The 19,594-nt window shown below is 45.0% G+C and overlaps 1 protein-coding gene across 1 annotated transcript; it reads right to left on the bottom strand.

Annotated features, from left to right (window-relative positions):
• Nucleotides 1-6,709: 6,709 nt before the first annotated feature.
• Chrna6 (cholinergic receptor nicotinic alpha 6 subunit) lies at nucleotides 6,710-14,383 on the bottom strand. The gene is made up of 6 exons (XM_041673832.1): nucleotides 14,289-14,383; nucleotides 12,724-12,863; nucleotides 11,294-11,338; nucleotides 10,380-10,489; nucleotides 9,297-10,275; nucleotides 6,710-7,960 (listed from the first exon to the last, which is right to left on the bottom strand). Exons 1-6 carry the CDS (start codon nucleotides 14,365-14,367, stop codon nucleotides 7,829-7,831), a joined length of 1,485 nt encoding a protein of 494 aa, XP_041529766.1. The 5' UTR covers nucleotides 14,368-14,383; the 3' UTR covers nucleotides 6,710-7,828.
• Between the last annotated feature and the right edge of the window lie 5,211 nt (nucleotides 14,384-19,594).

The following is a 19,594-nucleotide window of genomic DNA, read 5'->3' as shown; positions in this document are numbered from 1 at the left end:
ATTAAGAGTTTCAAATATAGAAAAGGATAAATATTTACATAGCATAATGATCCTGGGGGAGTACTCCAAAAGATAACAGGAAAGCAAAGAAATCCTCGGCCTGCAGAGAGGGCTCAGCATGTAAAGGTAGTGTCTCCCAAGCCCGAGGACCTGAGTTTAATACCCATAACCCTCCTGGTGGAGAGAACTGACTCCCATTAAGGTGTCCTTCAGTGCTACCTGCACAAATGCCTTAGTATAGCAAACACACACACACACACACACACACACACACAAAATACAAAGGAAAGTTAAAAAGATTAACTTCCCCTGCATAGGAAGAAAAATCTGTGGGCAAAATTTGACAGCTGATCCCAATCAGTGCGTGGGTGTTGCAAGACCTGCACAGACAGCTTCTTTGGTTGATCTCATCCTTTGGGTGTCTGCTCACCCCACAGCTCCTGAGGGGGTCTTGACAGAACACAGCCCCAGAGATCTCCCCACTTTCACTATGTGGTTTAGAAAGTGATTGTTCTTGTTCTGTTTGGTGAGGGTGAGTTCCTTACCTGTCCAATGTTATCTCCACTGTGTCCCCCAACATGTATAATAGGGCCGAGAGTGTAGACAAGGTTTATTTAATGTGTTTCCGTGAATTAAACCAGATCCCAGAAGATTTCTTAAAATTTTTATTTATTGATTCATATTTTATGGATGAATGCTCTGCTTGTATACCTGCATGTCAGAAGAGGACATTAGATCCTATTACAAATTGGTTGTGAGCCACCATGTGGTTGCCTGGAATTGAACTCAAGACTTCTGGAAGAGCAGCCAGTGCTCTTAACTACTGAGTCATCTTTTCAGTCCCAGAAGGTTATTTTTTTTTCAAAAAGATTTATTTGTTAATTATGTATACAGCATCTGCCTGCATATATCCCTGCAGGCCAGAAAAGGGCACCAGATCTCATCATAGATGGTTGTGAGCCACCATGTGGTTGCTGGGAATTGAATTCAGGACCTCTGGAAGAACAAGGAAGGACCTCTTAACCTCTGAGCCATCTCTCAGTCCCCCCCACCCCTAGAAGGTTATTTTTTAAGGTTATAATTTAATTGCGACATTTCTCCCTCCCCTTTCTTCCCTCCAAGTTCTCCTGTATACCCCTCTTCACTCTTTTTCAAATCTATGGCCTCTTTTTTTCACTAATTGTTATTGCATGCATTTATGTATTATTATACATATATGTTTCTAAATGTAATCTCTTGAGTCTATATAATGCTATGTGCACGTATGTTTTCAGGGCTGACCATTTGGCACTAGAGAGTCAATTGGTGTGCTCTTCCTTGGAGACAATCACCTCTCCCATTCCCAGCTTTTCTGCAGCTAGCTACGGTTCTTTGTGTGGGGTTGAGGCTTTCCTGTGTCCAGTTAGGCTTGCTTATTGTAGCACCTGTGCCACTACAGGTCAGTTCGCGAGCCGGGAACTAATCTGGAGACTTAAAAACACATGCACACAGACCTACACACGGGGACACAGATTATCCTTGATACAAGAATGCCAACTTTATTGTGCTCAGAAGCAGCCTATATAGGGCTCTGGCCACGCCCCAGCTCTCAGGATTGTTCCGTCACAGGCCCACCAGAAGCCACTCTCCTGCCATCAGGGTCTCCTGCTCAGAGCAGCTGCAGGCACAGGTAATCAAGTTGTTTTGCTCAGTTCACTTTAGCAGGCAAAGGGTCTGAGGCAGGCAAAGCAAGTCAAGGGGCCAGGGGGCTGCAGCCCCCAATAGTTTTTTGGTATTATCTTTGTTCAGTTCATGTGTGGGCAGTCATACTGGTGAGACTTTATGGACGTAGCTTCTGATATTAAGAAGAAACACAAAACTCCCTGACCCTCTGGTTCTTACAATCCGTCTGCCTCTTCTTTGGCTACGTTCCCTGAGTCTTAGGTGTGGGAGTCTTTTGAAGACATATCTGGGACTGTGCTCCACGCCTATGTGTTTTGATTGGTTGTGGTTTTCTGTAGTGTTTTCCATCTGTCGCCAAGAGAAGTTTCCTTGATGAGGGGTGAAGACTACACTCATTGGTGGATCTAAAGACAAATGTTTTTATTTTAGACTGTTGCTAGGGATTATGCTGACTTAGTGAATTAGCGGTCATAGATTCTCCTCTAATGACCATGACTTCAGTAGCACTGAGTAGTTAACTAGGTTAGTAGTTAGCTACTGAGAGAGTCTTAAGTCCAGCTAGAGAGCTGTTGGTTACAACCATCAAGGTTTGTGCGCCATTACTGCACCTGGAGTGTTACCCTGACTTGCGGGTTATTGATGTGGTTCATAGGCATTATAGTTGGTTGCCTCCTTCCTTTGGAAGTTTCCATGGCACCTTCTGAATACTAGAAGTGTTGGATTGGATTACCCACATGCTGTACTCTTGTGTAGCCTGCCCCAACATTTCTAGCTCAGTGCATTGTTTTCAATGTGTACCTTGAGAGAATTCTTTATTTTTTAACTTTTATTTATTCTTTGTGGATTTAACATCATGCATCTCAACCCCATTAACTTCTATGTCTATTTGTATCCCTCCTCTGCCTTTGTAATGCTCTTCCTCCCCGCAAAAATAAAATAAATAAGAGAAGAGAAAAATAAGAGAAAAAAAGAGAGAAAAAAGAGAAAGATCTCATTGTGGAAGCTGTAGTGCGACACCGTAAGTCACACAGTCTATTCTTTGGTCTATATATCTTTACTTGCAAGTGTTGATTGCAAAGAGTCATTGGTCTGGTTTGAGGTCTCTGTTTTCTGCTATGCTATCAATACTGAGCCCTCACTGGGATTCCTCTTGAATATCCTGTTGTTGTCCTGTGTTGTGGAGGTCCTGCAGCTTTGGATCTGCAGGGCCAGCCCACTCATGTGCTCCAGCAGATCATAGATGGAGTGACTATTGGGTTGGGCCCACCCACCCCTAGCCCTGGTTCTTGACCTGAATGGTTGCAGGGTGGGTCAATCCATCAGTTCTCCCCCATCCTCACCACTAGGGTGAGCTCTCCAGCATTGTCCAGGCTAGCTCACCCTATGCAGCAAGGAGCGAGGGTTGGGGCTGGTTCTACTTCCATCCCTTCTGGGTTGGCTCATCTGCACCTTCACCACCAGGACCAGCTGTACTGTGCTGTCCAGGCAAGGTGCAGGGGCCGCTCTCCTGAGTGCTGCAGTTGGTGAGGGGCGGGGCCAGCTCTTCCCCTCTCGTGACCAGAAATAATTATTTCTTACATGAGAACGTTTCCTAAACAATATCGTCATATTTAACAAAGTAGTTCATTTTAATTGTGGTTTTTCTGACTCAGAAGTACTTTAGCTTTGTAGTTAGGGTGTCTGAAATAGGACCTGGTGCAGGGTTGGGTTGTTGTGCCTCCTCAGTCCATTTTAGTCTCCTCCTTGGCAATGTTTTCTTGGGAGGATTAACTCTGCTATTATCGAGAACGTCTCCCCTTTTCATTTCTCAGTCCCTTTGCTTCAGACACCATCTGGCTTGTTCCTTTGTCCCTTGAATTTCCTGTAGTCCGACATGACTACAACGATCCTAACTGTCCTTCTGATTTTGCATCATTGGCAGGAATACATCATAGATGGTCATGTGAGGACCACTTTGCATCCTATGAATGCTCATTCGCTCTGGCTGCCGTATCATTATTGTTATGATTAATTACTGAGTACAGATGGTGACAGTTTGATATCATCTCTATGTCCAGTAGTAAGCTGGATAGTATAGCCTGTGGCTACAGGACATAGTCAATTTGTAATACCCATTGCCTTGGACCCTGGAAAGATGGTATCAAACTAGACACACGGACCACTGTAATGTCCAGAGGATAATGTTTCAATGAAATGCTGAGATGAACCTTTTCGTTTGTCTCAAAGTTCTGTCTTTAAAACAAGCAGTGTTTTGTGTTAAAAGGGGTCCACTTAATTATGTTGATGGCTATTTCACTTTAAGTTGGCATGCATTTCTTCTTCGTACATTTTCTGTCCAGTATGCCAAAACGAAACAATGAAAATAAAAGTAGAATTTTATCTTTGGCTCATGCTTATCTTTGACTAACTCTTTGAGGGCAGCTGGTGTGGCTCGTCCAAGCTCTGGGCAGGGTTGTCCACTGTAGGAATCAGTTCAGGCCACTGTTGCGTCAGACATGCCCACCGAGCGCTTGAAGATGGTCTCTGCTGTGGGCAGCAATGGGGATTCAGACAGACCTGAGGATTATAGTATCTGGTGGTATCCAGGAGAATGGGAAACAGTGTGATGATCTACTCAAGTAACTTAGAAACAGCCCCATGAAGAAACCCTGTATCGTGGTTTAAATATGAAATGGCTCCCTAGCTCATGTGTTTGAACACATGGTTCCCAGGTAATGTGGGCCTTGAGGTGTGGTTTAGTTGGAAGAAAGGAATCTCTAAGGGTGGGGCTTGAGGTTTCATATCTAGTCCTACTTCCTGGTCTCTCTACTTTCTGATCATGGAGGTAATGCGGCCAACTGCTTCAGGTCCTGCTTTCACGTCTTCTCTGCCGTGATAGACTTCAACTGAATGCAAACAATCTTTTCATTCATAAAGTGATTGTTGTCAAATATACCATCATAGCCATCAAAGAGGTAACTAATACAGGTTATAGCCAGTCTGACTTACAGATAAAATTACTCTTTAGCTTTTAAGTCACCCTTTGGGGGTCACAAAGGATTAGGCACGGATCTTTCTGCTTCACCCCAACAGCCCAGATGCTCTTGCTGCAAGGTGCTATGTAAGGGAGTGTCTGCCTATCTTTCTAGCACTATGCTCCGAATAAGGACCCCCAAGAGAGTCTTGGTTTCTCACAGGGGTGTCTGTCATGTGGCTGTTCTGACAGGGAAAGTTCTACACCAACCTGTTTTACAGAGAACAGAAGCTTACTGTCCTTAGTCCCCAGGTCCCAAGGGATAATGGCATCCCTGCTCATCTGGACAGGGGCAATGACCTTTTAAATATTCTAAAGATTTACTTCCATTATTTTATTTAAGTATATATGGGCATGTGTGTGTGTGTGTGTGAGAGTGTGTGCATGAATGTATGATACGAGTGTGCAGGGCAGAAAAGGACATCAGATCCTCTGGAGCTGTAGCCACAGGTAGATGGGAGCCACCTGGTATGAGCACTGAGCACTCAACTGGTCTTTGGGCAGAATAGTAACTATTACTCCTGAGCCATCATCTCTCCAGCCCCCATTTTAGACATTTCTAAACACCAATTGGAAAGTGTATGTGTGCGTGTGTGTGCATGAACCTGCACCTGTTTGTGATCTCTAGGGAAGAACGATTGGGCTCTAACTTGTTTGGACTGGTCTAACAAAAATCAGTGCGCTATGGAGGTGACTCAGCAGTTAAATCACTTACTCTACAGGTAAGGGACTGGATTTCGATTCCTAGAACACAGGTAGATGTCAGGTGGGTGTGGCAGCTTGCCTGTAACTCCAGCCTTAGAAAACAGATAGGGGCCATCCCTGGACCAGGTTGGTAGTAGACTATTAATATCAGTGAACTTTGGGTTTGAATGAGAGGCCCTTTCTCAGTGAATAATGCAGATGATGATCAAAATATTCTAAAATTAAAAACCTTAAATATGCATTTAACAATTTGTTTAATGCTCTTTTTACTAATTTTGAGTTCATATTTTCTTTTGTTCTTCTGTAGCTCCCCCCGCTACAAAAAATGTGGCATGCTTCTTTTTAAAGGTGTATTGCTAGCTTGTTTAGTAGAGAATCTTTTGATAATTGCTAGGTAATCCCTTGGAAGCTAGGCCAGGAAGTCTGAAGAATTCTCAAGCGTTAATGATCTCTCAAGCATGAAGGCATTGAGATGGTTTCCTCCAGCCCCTGCCTGAGATCATTCTTACCCTTCATTCTTACAGTGCAATTCACAAAATGTGTATGCTAACATTTGATGGAGAATTTGTTTGCACAGTGTGTAAGGAACTTTTATAGCACAACAAAACAAATGTTCTAATTAAAAACAGCAATAGCAGCAGCAGCAGCAGCAACAACAACAATAAACAACGCCACAAGTCATATGGTTGGCCACCCATATCTGCAGGAGGATGGAAGCACTACCCAAGACATCTATCTACTTGGTGTAGCTGAACCACAATTATAGCACAGACTAAAGTGGCCCCCAACCTGCAGAGGATTTTTGGCAAGGCCCATGGCTTACTCAGCATCCCTGAGGATCTCAGAGATCCCTTTTTAACATTGTCCAATATGAGCCAGCCCCTATCAAACCACCCATCATGAAGCCTCTGTCCAGAGAGAGGTATTGCTGTCTCCACAGCCTCATCCTGAAAGGGGACCCCTTTCACCCCTCAAGGATGTCAGACAGTCCATCAAACAGGCCCTGGCAAAGGTTATTGATTTTGTTTGGGGGCAACAGCATAGGACAGTAAAACTGAATCATGAAACTACCTATGCACGTGAACAGGGACTTGCTAGGAGAGAGTGGAACTGAAAACAGCTCCTTTTACTGGACTCCACGGGCTGTTGTCTAAGACACACCTGCAAGTTAGCACAGTCACGCCAACAGGTAACTGGTATGGAACACCACACAACTCCCAATGCCCTCCCACCCGGAAAAGAAATTGCTCCAAATGGCACAAGATTAAAATTTCATACAGATTTTATTTTGTCTCCATGAAGTGAGCATGTGAAGGGTGTGGGGGAAAGACTAGACAGATACCTATTTGAAATACGAGAGTGATTGTAGGTACTTCCCAGTTAGGTTCTTTCATTTTGGTTGCTGTAAATTTGTTCTCCATTACCAGATCCTGTTGATCTTGTCATGTATGACTTTTCTAAAAGGCTGTAACTTTGCAAAGAAAAGAATCTATTTGTGTTACCCTTGTCGCACCTAGCACAGAGCTGGGTTCCAGTCACCTGTCCTGCCAGAACCATACTACTGTGATTTGGATCACCCCCAAGGACATGTGTTAAAGACTTAGTCCTCTGCACTGTGGAGATTCTGGGACATGAGGCCCTCTGGGAAGAAGTTAAGTCATTGGGGTGTGCCTTTGGAAGGAATATTAGCACCCCAGATTCTCCCTCTCTGTTTGCTTTCTTGGTAGCTACCATTAAGTGGACAGCTACCCTCTACTGGGCATGTCTGTCATGATTTGCCTCCCCAAGGTCCAGAGGCAGTGGGGTCCAGGGATAAGGGACTAAAACCATTCTGAAACCATGAATTCACAGCAACTTCCTCCTTTCACATTGGTTATCTCAGGTGATATTTCACACAGACAGAAAGCCAATAGTACAACTGATTGACTAGTCCATTAAGGGAGACACCATCTGTTCTCCTTTAACCATGTGTGTGCTGGAGAATTGTGAGCTCCGTCAGAGAGACATGCACAAGACAGTAGGGCACAGGAGTAGGCAGGTGTTGCGAATGTCAGCAGTATTCCAGAGTTTTTCTCCAGTCTTGTGCATCATGGCAACAACCAACAGGAGCTTTAGATACAAGAGAGTCACTTTTCAGTGTGGACTGGTGCTAGCTGCGGGGCCTAGCTCTGTGAGGGTCATGCATGTTCCCGGAAACAAAGTGTGCACAGCATTGGGAAACTGAGTCAGTGCTTCTGGCCTGGGAGCACTGCAGCTTTGGTGGTAAAAGGCTCTAACGGACACCCAGCACAACGAAGACATCTATCTAGGCTCTTAAGGTTGTAATATGGTTTGCCTTTCCCTTCTTGTAGTAGTTTAGGAGACGGGGTGCTTGGCCTTTTCTTGTGGTAAGTAGTTTAGAACAAACGCATCATCTAAAAGACTCAGAAGGCAAAAGGAAAATAAAGATTAAGACTTTCTTGTGTTCCCAAGCAGTGGCTGTAGAAATAGCCCCACAGTTCCAAACACACAGACGATTATAAACACCCAGAGGAAGATCCTGTCCACCACCATGGCCGTGTATTTCCAGTCATCTTCTACCTGAAATGTGATAAAAAAAGATCAAGACTAACTTTGAAAACCAGGACCATAGGAAAACATGCTTTGTCTTATGAATAGTGTTTTCCCCCCACAAAGCAACTTTCTCTGATACTTTCAAAATCAATTATTGGTGTTATGTTTGCTTGCCCGTGTCTCTTCTGTGGTGTTCATTGTCTGAGGAGGGTAGATATACATCATGGATGGCCATGGATGGTGCTGAAGAACTTTATGACCCCTTTCCTGTGACAAGAGTCTTTTCCTGGTTCTAGGGACAGTTCCCAAATTTTCTGCTTGAGAATCCAACTCTTGTCACTTGTGCATAAGGGGAGCCTGGCTCTTTGGGGACCTGAGTCTGAAGCAGTGAGAGAATAGGCTGGAGGATGTGGGCTATGACTGAGAAACCCTTACCCAGAAGTAAGTATCAAACTGATGCTAACAGAGAGAGCTTCTGCATACCTGAACTCTTCCTAACCTTCTGCTATGGCCTCTGTGGGTTGTGTATTAGGGGACCTGCATGGCACGGTAGGTCAGCAGTAACTGTATCTCCTACATAGAAGATGATGCCAGCCCGGAGGGGAGCTCATCGGCCATTCCTGTCTTGTGACACGTGTTAGGACAGGTGTTCTCAGTTTCTCCCGGTGCATCAACAGGCCGTATTGGGATCCTGATATTCCTTCACTAGGAGTTAAAGATGCAGGAAGCTGTAGTTATGAAACAACTTTGGACACCTGGCAAGAGCTTCTGGAAGCCTCAGCTAGTCAAGGGGTGGCATGGGGAGCTGGCATGGTATCTTTGAGTCCTTGCTTTGGGGGAGGGGGAGGGGGAGCAAGTTACTGACATGAGAGTGTGGGAGATAGCATGCTGAGCACATCTCCAAGATGCCTTTGATTCCGGTCTCTGTCCGCCTCTAGTGGAGGAAGTGAAACCCGATCTGCTGAGTGCCAAGGAGCTGTGTCCTTCACCACTGCGATTTCAGGCAGCACCTCAGTCAGTTCGCCTTTCCCTGGGCAGTCTCCCTCCCCACCCTCTCTTTACTACTGTTTGCTGTGTTGGGGCTTGTTCCATGAATCAACCTGTCTTGCATATGTAGCATAGCTGCATTTGACTGTAAGTAAATGCAGATTGGAGATGTGTTGTAGGGCTACATATCATCTCACTGTAGCTATGTAAACTCTAATCCAGGTTCCCCAGTGCTGCACAATAACAGAGCTGGTCTTAGATGATTCTGTCTGACTGTATCACAAATGTAACTCCCACCGATGCTCTGACTAGTCTGTAAAGTGCCTATAGGTTTGCTGGGGGCACAGTGGGCGGGAGGAAAGGGGTATATGCTCACCTCCTTTGTTTCATTGTGGCTCCTCATGTTTTCTGCTATGAACTGAACACTGTCGATCACATCTTCCACGTCTGGTGAGTGCTCTGAACTCTCTGTCTCCCATGGTGCAGGCTGCTGACTTAACCGTCCCCTGCCAGGAGCCATCTCTCTTGGCTTTTGACAGTGGCAGCCTTCCTTCAGAAGTTTGGGTTCTCTTCGTTGAGCAAACTTGACCTTGGTAGATCTCTTAGGAAGGTTTTTGGGGTCTTTAACATCACCCACCTTCTTTGTCTTGTCCAGAGGTCTCTTCATCATCAGAATTGAGGGGAAAACCTGAAGGAAAATGGTCTTCACCCACTTGGGCATGGTATGCGTTGCTGGGGTGCGGTAGTGTATGTTCAACACAAACACAGTCACCACAATGGACAAGGTGACAAAGATCATAGTGAACAGTAGATACTCACCAACAAGTGGGATCACAAGAGATGTGGATGGGATAGTCTCGGTAATCACCAACAAAAAGACAGTCAGAGAAAGCAGAACAGAGATGCAAAGAGTCACTTTTTCGCCACACTCCGAAGGGAGGTAAAAGACCAACACGGTGAGAAAGGAGAGGAAGAGACAGGGGATGATGAGGTTAATGGTGTAAAACATGGGCAGTCTCCTGATGTAGAAAGAGTAGGTTATGTCTGTGTAAATCTCTTCGCAACAGTTGTACTTGATATCATGCTTGTAGCCAGAGGCATCGACAATTTCCCATTGGCTGTTTTCCCAAAAATCTTTCATGTCCACTTTAGAGCCGATGATCAGGAGGTCAATCTCAGCCTTGTCATAAGTCCAGGAACCAAATTTCAGGGAACAGTTTTGATGATCAAAAGGGAAGAAGGTGATGTCCATGGGACAAGAACTCTTGAAGATGGCTGGTGGGGTCCAGGTTATCATGCCGTCGTACTTCACAAGAGCTTTGGTCTTGCCTTCAACTTGGAAGTCACCGACCGCACTGCAAGGAAAGCCACACACTTTTAACAACACAGTCCCTTTTCTGTGGGTCAGCTGGGTCAAAGATTTTGGCAATCGACTGTGAATCTGTCTAGACACACATACTTGTTATAGAGAACAATGTCTGGCTTCCAGATCTTGTCTGCTGGAACACGAAGTGTCTCGATGCCATCATATTCCCTTGGATCCCAACGTAATTTGTAGTCCTTCCAGATCTAAAAGAAAGGAAATAAAGAGCCATTTCTGGTTATGGTGGTGGTGGTGTTCTTGCTTTGTGTTAACTGTTGTTAAATTTGCTTTTTAACAATGTGATCCATGTACATTGGGGGTTCTGATTACTGTTACCCTTTGCCCTCTCTGAACCTCAGTCCCAAACCCTTTTACTCCCTGCAAGCCATGTAAGTTCAATAATTTTCTTGATTAAAAAGTAAGATATTTTGACGATTACATTGATTCCTATTAAAAACAGAGGATTATAACGATGGGCACTGGGAGCTAAATAGCTGAGCTGATTTTGGCATACACATAACAAGATTAAAACTTCATATTGTGTTTCATGGATTACTTCAGTTCAAACTGGGGTAGCAACTTGTTCCTAATGATGTAAACACAATTTGCACGCATGAGGATTAGTCCATTGTACTGTGTACACTATTTAGACTTTAAAGAGCAAAGACGCTTCTATAACTTATAAAAGTCAGCTACTGATTATATAATATGCTTTCCAGACCTCAACCATTGACCTCCTAGAGCTATCAAAGAGGAAAGTAAACATCCGACTTGGGACTCCAGTAATTGATAAGAAGATATCTGAGAGCAGAAAGTAGAAAGGGCAGAGGGCTCTATGTCAAAGACATTAGGCTCTACCCACGTGCTGTCTGCATTAAGCCAGTTGCAAACAGAGCATATACAATGTCTATCATAGGCTGTGGAGGGAAAGAGGTAATGTGGGTGGGTTTGTCATTGAGCGGACACACGTGGGCCTGGTTCAAAGGGAGAGATAGACGAGAGACACATACGTGACGCAGCCACAGATTGGTTTCCATGATCTGGTTGACTTCATCCTGGGAGGGAGAAATAATTTTTTCAGCCTTCCATGTACTTTCTAATACAAGTCTTTTTTAAAATTGATTTTTATCGAGCTCTACATTTTTTGCTGCTCCTTGCCTTTCTCCTATCCCCTGATCCCTCCCCCCAAGGTCCCCATGATCTCAATTTACTGAGGAGATCTTGTCTTTTTCTACTTCCCATGTAGATTAGATCTATGTAAGTCTGTCTTAGTGTCCTCATTGTTGTCTAAGTTCTCTGGGAACAAGTCTTAAAGCAAGAATTATGGCTAAACATGTAGTGATGGGGCAACAGGCTGTTCTACTATACAAAAAGAAATTCATTTTATTTAATCTGTTTATATGCCACATATGAATTATATTAGTAGCCACATGCCAATGTCAAAATCCACCTACTCAGGACACCGGCTGCCATCCTTCCTCCCTAAGACAGTTGTCTTGAGAGAGAGTCCATCATCAGGGTGTGAGGTGAAGCTGAGCAGAGGGGCAGTCCTTCCAGACTGCAGGGGACACCCAGTTTAGCTCTCTACTCCCCGCAGCCCAGTCCACATGCATCTTGCCCAGTGCAAAATCAAGAAGGGGTCAGAACAGGTATGAGATAAATGGTTTTTAATGGATCAAGTGGGTCTAGCCAGGTAAGAAGAAACCTCTGGCATGTGAAACATGAACCAATATTTACCAGAATATGCATATGTCCAATCAAGAGTTAAAGGACCAGGCTGGCTCAACAACGTCCCCTGGGTAAACCTGGTGGTGTCTGCCAAAATGTTGTAGTTAGGTCTTTCCCTAAGTCTACCTAGGGTAGGAGGACCACTTCCCTATCCTTGGGCTGGAAGATGACAGGCTTCCTCTATGTGTATGGCAGTCTCAGGACCATCTCTGATGCTCTCTCTCTGGTGACATTCCAGGGTTCCCTTAATTTCCTAGTCTATCTACTAATACAACTGGGGCTGAAGTCCAGGCCTGGAGATAAGACCCCTTCTGTACTTTGAGAAACAGACTCTTCTACCTCCTGTCCATGGGACAAGAGAAAGAAGATTATTTAGAACAAGGGGGAAAAAAAGGAAAACAAAAGAGCCTACTTCCAGTTGCCCTTTAAATAATCCCAAAGGAACTTACAGAAGGCCACAGAGTATGGCACATAATTCACTTCGAGCCTCCATTCCACTAGACTTTATGTCTGTATTTTATAATCTGACTCTGAAAGAACTTCTAATCATGCAAAGCCTGACGCAGGGCCTGGAGCGACCCTTTACACGTCCTCCGACATTCACTTTTAAGTCGTGCTACGCGACAGAGCTCCGCGCCCATCAGGTGCACAAAGCACACGCGCATTGGGAATGTAGTCCTCCGGCAATATATCTGGAGTCCGAGGCACTCACCACATTGGCCAGCTGTGTGATGGCCAACTCAAAATGCACTGTGACAGGCTCAGAGACGTTTTCCACCGGCCGGATGAATCGGTTGTAGCGAGCGAACAGTGTGTGGAAGAGCTTCTCTTCAGACACACAGCCTGTGCAGCCTGCGTGGTACACGGAGGAAAGCATCAGAGAAGCGCTGGGGTAGGGGCTGAGCAAGCTCCTCCCTGGCCGAGGCTACTGCCTCAGCCAGAGCCTCAGCACAGCACCAGCTAGGCCCACACCTACCTGGTTGCACTAGGGCCACTCAACCCCATCCCCTTTTAACCGTGCTTACTTTGTTTCAACTTTGAGATAAAACGACTACATAGGCTTCTCAGAACTAGTACAGTGCCCACAAAGTGATCCCGAGACGACTGCCCGTGGAAGTCAAGGGCACCATAAATGTCGTGGACTAGAAAGCCATGAGGAGGGAATTTTTTGTGTCACTAAACACAACTCACAGCATGACCTCTGAACCAGAAGCTTTGTGGGAATTGTGGAGGTCTCTAGGTTTACACCTGGCAAGGCTGGCACCCTCACCAGACAAACATAGTATCGAATCATTGCCTAAAACCTCCAAAGCCATGACCTTTAAAAAATATACATTGGAATCATTTATTTTTAGATTTGTGCAAATGCAGAGTTTTTAAAGTAAATTTACTTAAAGTCCCTTAAAAGCAATTGCAAATTGATTTTCAGTACCCTTTTTAGCCATTAAAGTCTGGCCAGTAGGGCCACCTGTGTCTCTAACTCTTTAAGAATGCAGTAAAATAATTCCTCACCCCCAGTTAGCACACCTCACTTCCCCAACACCCCAGTGAAACACACCCCCATAGTTAGTTTTGTACAGTTCATATTTGACTACAGAAATACGCCATGGACTTCCCCAAAAGATTCGTATTCTGAGCAGATGGAAAGAACCAGAGACTGCTGTGCTTCTCCCTGAAGCCACTTCAGGGGTCCATTTGGAAGGACGGCCCCAGGAGAGAAGACCTCTGCCTGCCAGCTGTCATTCTCCTTAGTGTAATTAAAAACAATGGAAACATTTTTTCAGGAGCCAGCGAGAAACCTTCCTGGCTCCTATTGCCATGTCCCTCCATCAGCCCCCCACCCCGAAACCCAGTAGCACAGAGGGGATGTGATCTCTTCCGCCAGCGGCCATGTCAACTCTTAAGATCCCAGATGAGGCCAGTTACTGACAATGGGAGGGTTCACAAGCTGCGTGACATGTGCCAGCTAACAAATCGCTCTTTGAAAAATGTATTACATATAGTCACAAGAAAATAAGTGGAGAATATTGATAGCATGAACGGCTATGGAAACAGATGACTCTGTGTGCTCACTGGGAAGACATACTTTAGTTAGAAATATGAAATACGATTTACAGCATATTGCAATGTTTTCCCCATACTGCTCCCCAAATCTCATCTGTTAGGTGAAACCTAACTAATAAAAGTCCCCTAGTCATTTGGATCTAGGCAAGCTGAGAAAGGAGAGTGAATGCACGGAGCTAAAATCATTCTAGGATGTAAGCAGAAGTAACTTACCTTTCAAGGAAGCCAGGAATCCACATAGGCTCAGACACAAACCCAAGAGAAGGAACCCCTGGTGCCGGCCCGTCAGCATGATAACAGCACCTGAATTCTGATTTCTACCCAGAGGGTGGTGAAAGACAGCTGTGGGAGTCAGACCATTAAAGCCGCAGAAGCTCGAGGCAACCCACACGGATCTTCTGCGAAATGAAAACACGGAACATCACACAGCTGCTCCCAGCATCGTGGGACTGAGCAGAAGCGAAGGGCAAGAGAAGCCAAGACTGCAGCTTCAGAAGGGCTGTCACATTTCCTGTCACCCTAGATCTCTGTGCAAGAGAGGCGAAGAAAGGCAGGACTTGACACGATGCAGATAGGTCCCTTGGAGACCTGCCACCGCACCTATTATTCTTTAGGGTTCTCCACCTTCCTAAAATGTGGGCATATATCATATATCTGATATGCGACCACTGTGTAAAGGTCATCTGACTCAAGGGATCACGACCTGTAGGTTGAGAACAGCTGCTTTTGGGGTCTAAGCACATATTTACTTGACTCCCACTACAGAACACACACACACACACACACACACACACACACACACACACACACACCCAGCACCAAAGCGTTCACTCAGTTTGCTGTTTAATTGAGGCTTGCTGGAGAGGAATCTGCCTAAAATAACCCCAATTCCTGTCTTCCCTGGGACAGTTTAGAGGGCTTTCATTTTCCAATGCCAGCTCTCCAAGTGCCTTGCTCTTTGGAGTGCTGTGACCCCAGATCAGGAGAGAGATTTAACCGCAAATAACGAGGGGAACGGCTATCCACCAGATACTTTCCTGTTTAGTCCCCTGGGGAGGGGCCGGTATTGATTAGATTTCTGCTCTTTCCCCCTTCTCTTTTTAGCTGGGGTACTGGTCGGGTTCTGATTAGCTGACCATTTGGCTTAGATCTCAGCATTGCTTAAAGAGGAACTAGATGGTAAAATGTTAGCTCTCAAGGAGTTCCCAGTCAGAGTTCAGGGCTCCACCCTGAAAGCAGCACAGTCTGCACATGGACAGGGTCCTCTAAGTTCTCTTAGCCCCCCAGCTCCAATCGGCAGAGGGAGAACTCACAGGCGGGGGCCTCACCCTCGGTTCTTGGTTCTTACACGTCCTCTCAAATCCTCTCCTTAGTACCTGGGCTTTGTCTTTTCCTCAAGTACCACGGAGTTTTCAGAGAGCCCGAGGAGACACAAAGTGAGTCAGGATGACACTCGGCTGTGACGGGTCAAGGGGGCTGTGTCTGAAAGTGCACATTGTAGCTGCTGTATGCTTGTATTTTCTACTGGACACACATCAGAGTCTGAAGAGGACAGGGCTTTCACATCTGGCTTCTGAGCCTCTGGGAGGCTCACAGCTGGCCTGCCTAGGGCTGTAGCAGAGAAGGGGCCTTAGGGAGGCACAGCTGGTCGTGCCTGCTGTCTTCAGTGGGCAAGCTAAATCTGTGTGACAGATGCAAAGAGGCTAGATGGGACCCTTTGCTGGGTGTTTCTTTTTGTAGTGCTAGGGGTCAAGTCGATGAGAACTCTGGGAAATCTGCCTGCTTCTGAGGAACTCTCTGGAAACCTCAGGCTCTGTGTGCCCTTAGTTGATGCTAATAGCCTTGATTGTGGAGGTCACATGACTGAACACTGAGCTGTGTGTGTACCCCAGCTTTGCTGCTGTGCGAGACTCTGAGGGAGGCAGACTAATGGTAATGATGCCTCAGGAGAAGATGCATTTGAGATCTTGTCTGGTGACAGTTGCTTTTCAGTGATTTTCCCTTGTCCTCTGGGGAGAGTTCCTCAATTCTATCTCCTCCTAGACCTCCAAGGAAAAAAAAAACCTCCTTTTTTCTGACAACTAACTATAGAATGAGCTATTCCTGAGAAAAGAGGGGAAAAGACTTGAATACCTTCCAATTAGTACCTTCGCTCCTTAAGCCCCAGAGCTCAGAATATCCACTAGACTGTGCAGCAGAAAAGCAGCCCGATAAGGGTTTGTGTGTTGGCCTCTGAGAAGCTTCCCTGGGATGCGCTCTGCACAGCCTTGCTGCTGTAGCCTCAGGCAAGACTACAACTGTTGGTAACAGCCGCCATCTTATAGCCCCACCCTCATCTTTATCGGCATCATCAACAACATCTTAATTCTTTAGCATCACCCTTATCTTAATATCCTTACTAACCTCTCAATTCATTCATAGCATCACCCTTATCTTAATCAGTATCACCGGTAACACTTAGAAAAACAAAGGAATTGAGTTCAACGAAAGGATCTTGGTTAATTGTGTCTGCTGCTCTTCCAGAGAATTCAACACAAGTTCAGCAGGTAGTTCCCACTCCAAGGATCTGATTCCCTATTCTGGCCTTAGTGGTTATCTGTCCATACATGACACACACACACACACACACACACACACACACACACACACACACCCCATGAGGAGAGAGAGGACTAATAAAATAATTCTTAAAGGAATTGCACATTTCCCCTGCTGTTGCTGGATATTACTTCATATTTATATTCTAGGAATCAGCCCTTGTTCAATCATGTTGTTGACACAGTAGGAGAGCGGTGGAGCTCTGGGTGGGAAAGGCTGACTAACAATGAAACAGCGAGGCTTCCCTTCCCTTCTTTACCTCTTTCCCCCTTTACCTTCCTTGTTCTTTCTTTTAAAAGTTATTCTACAAATGTATTATATATATATATAATTATATATATATAATATATATATATATATATATGAGTGCTCTGCCTACATGTACATCTGTATACCAGAACAGGGTATTGGATCCCATCACAGATGGTTGTGAGCCACCATGTGTGTGATGGGAATTGAACGCAGGACTTTTGGAAGAGCAGCTAGAGCAGCTAGTGCTCTACCCACTGAACCATCTCTCCAGTCCCCCATACTTGTCCTCCATAACACTTTCAAAACACTGCATGGTTTACTGGCTTACTAAACGCTTTTCTTCATTCCAGCCACTTGTCCTTGGGTCATTGACATTTCAAGTGGGAGAAGGGAATGTGGTTTGTAGTTAGACCTCTTCTTCTTCACACAAAGGTGAAAAGAAGACAAGATCGGGTGCATAATTCCCCGGGAGTCACAGAACCATGAAATGCCAGGTCTGGGAGCAGCGTAGCCACAGCTGCTTTCAAACATGACTGTAGTCATTGTTCTCAGGCTCATTACGTCATTGCTATCAAAAACGAGGCATTCTGATGACCAAGGAAGTTGTTTAGTTGGTAGAGCACTTGCCCAGTGTGCATCAGGCCCTGAATACAATCTGCAGCCCTGTCTAAACTGGGTGTGGTAGAATTTACCTCTAATCCCAGAACTCTCCAGGTGGAAGCAGGAGTGTCAGAAGTTCAAGGTCATCTTTAGCTATACAATGAACTCCAGTTAAGCCTCAGATGAGTGTAAATGAAGCCCTGCCCCTCTAAATAAAAAGCGAATGAAATAAATGAATGAAACATTCTTTGCCAGCAATTATGATGCACACTTGCAACCTCAGGGCTCAGGAGGCTTGTGTGTGAAGCTAGCCAGGGCTACCGAGAGAGCCTGGAAAAAGGGCTGAGGATCTCAGCAGAGTTAAAATGTATGCTAATAAGTGGAAGATCCTGGCTTCCATCATCAGTGAGGTGCGAGAGTGAGACAGAGAGACAGAGAGCTATTGAGAGAATAAAATACATTCTTAGACCTAATATAGTAGAAAACTGGAAAGTAAGTGCGTCAGAGGGTAATTGTTTTGTGAGTTTCTAATCATAAAAATTAAGTTTAATTGGGAGATTATCCTGGGTTGAAAAGTAACATTTGTTAACATGAGGACATTTTTGTCATAAAAAGTGTTTTGGGAATTGTGCTGCTTCCAAAATGCACTGCATTGCTTCTCCCCCAAAATAAAGGAGATATTTTGGCATGGTTAGATAAATTAGGTGTGTGCTTTTCCCAAGTTTTTCCCTTTTCTTTTCTTAACAGATTCAAAGTACGCAAGTGAACACTTGGCGGACTGATGTCCAACTGTCAGTTCTCTTTAAACTCAAAATAAGAAAAAAAAACCCTGCTTATAAAACACTAGAGCCCAATGTGCATGTATTACTCATGATCTGCCACAGCATAACACTACCAATAATGTAAGGTCTCATGTGTTGTTTAAAATACCTACCCGTGTTAAACTTCAGGTGTTCGTGGTTTCTCAGTGGTAGTTCATCTCTACCACGTCCAGCATTTCTACCAGTGCAGGAAAAACAAGTATTGCTAATCTGGGTATTCAAAGATGTGTTAATTTGGAGGAATAGAAGAAACTTTACTTCTATTCTTTATTGCTAATCAAAGAAGGAGCTCAACTTGTCCCAATGAAGCCATCCTTTATCCACTAAAAGAGACAAAGGGAAGACCCCGTGGAACAGGAGTGGGATAGAGCATGGTAACTGCCTTAATGAGAAAGGTAAATGCTGATGCTAGGAAGTCCTAGTGCTGAGGAGTCACTTCTGTTCTGTTAATCTCCCAGCCATCGCTACTGTGAGACAAGACATCATTTTAGATACGAAGACAGTGACAACCCACGAGGTTAAATAACTTTCCTAAAACTCCCTCAGAGCTGGAAAGTGGCTGAGCTAGAATTCCAATCTGGATCCATCTGGATCTAAGCAAACACGTTCAAACTCCTGGAAAGGCTTTTAGAGCCATGAATACTTTATACATTGAAGGTGCTTAAAGTCCTTTCCGATCTAGGTCACGGTCAGCACCACTTTTACTTTCCTTCCCCTTGGGTCCTCCCTTGTGCACAGAGCTGGGATGTTAAGGCTGAAGAGAAAATGGAGCTGGATCCTAAATCCAATGCCAGGCAAGAAACCGCAGTCAGGTGTGTCTGGTCCCATACACGCAGACTCCTAACTCTGGGAGAAGAGAGGGTACAAGTCCAGCAGGACCTGTGGTTTTCTCCTTGCACTGCTGGGGATGGAAGTCTAGGGAGCATTCTCCTGCTGAGCTACACCTAGCTTTGGGCATGTTTGTTAGCTCTACCATGGGGTCCACTTAGCAACTACCAGTAAGGACATACTCTAGTGAAAATGATTGCCAAGGCAGGACTCTGGGAATTCTGGACTTCCCTTCCAGGCTCTTGAATTCTGCCTTTATAGAGCAATTATCTGGGGTCTTCAACATAGAAATAAATGTGCTCCAACTGTAGGTCTCTTGATGCACAACCAATTTCAGCTTTGTTAACCATTGTCCCAGAACCTAGAGTTCAGTGAAATGAAATGTATTTCACTGTGGGAGTCCCAGCTGTGACTGGAAAT

The sequence above is a fragment of the Microtus oregoni genome, unplaced genomic scaffold (assembly GCF_018167655.1).
Source record: "Microtus oregoni isolate MIOR12 unplaced genomic scaffold, Mior012 000024F_ref0000369, whole genome shotgun sequence".
NCBI classification, from domain to species: Eukaryota; Metazoa; Chordata; class Mammalia; order Rodentia; family Cricetidae; genus Microtus; species Microtus oregoni.
This window is presented reverse-complemented; position numbering and strand designations above follow the sequence as displayed.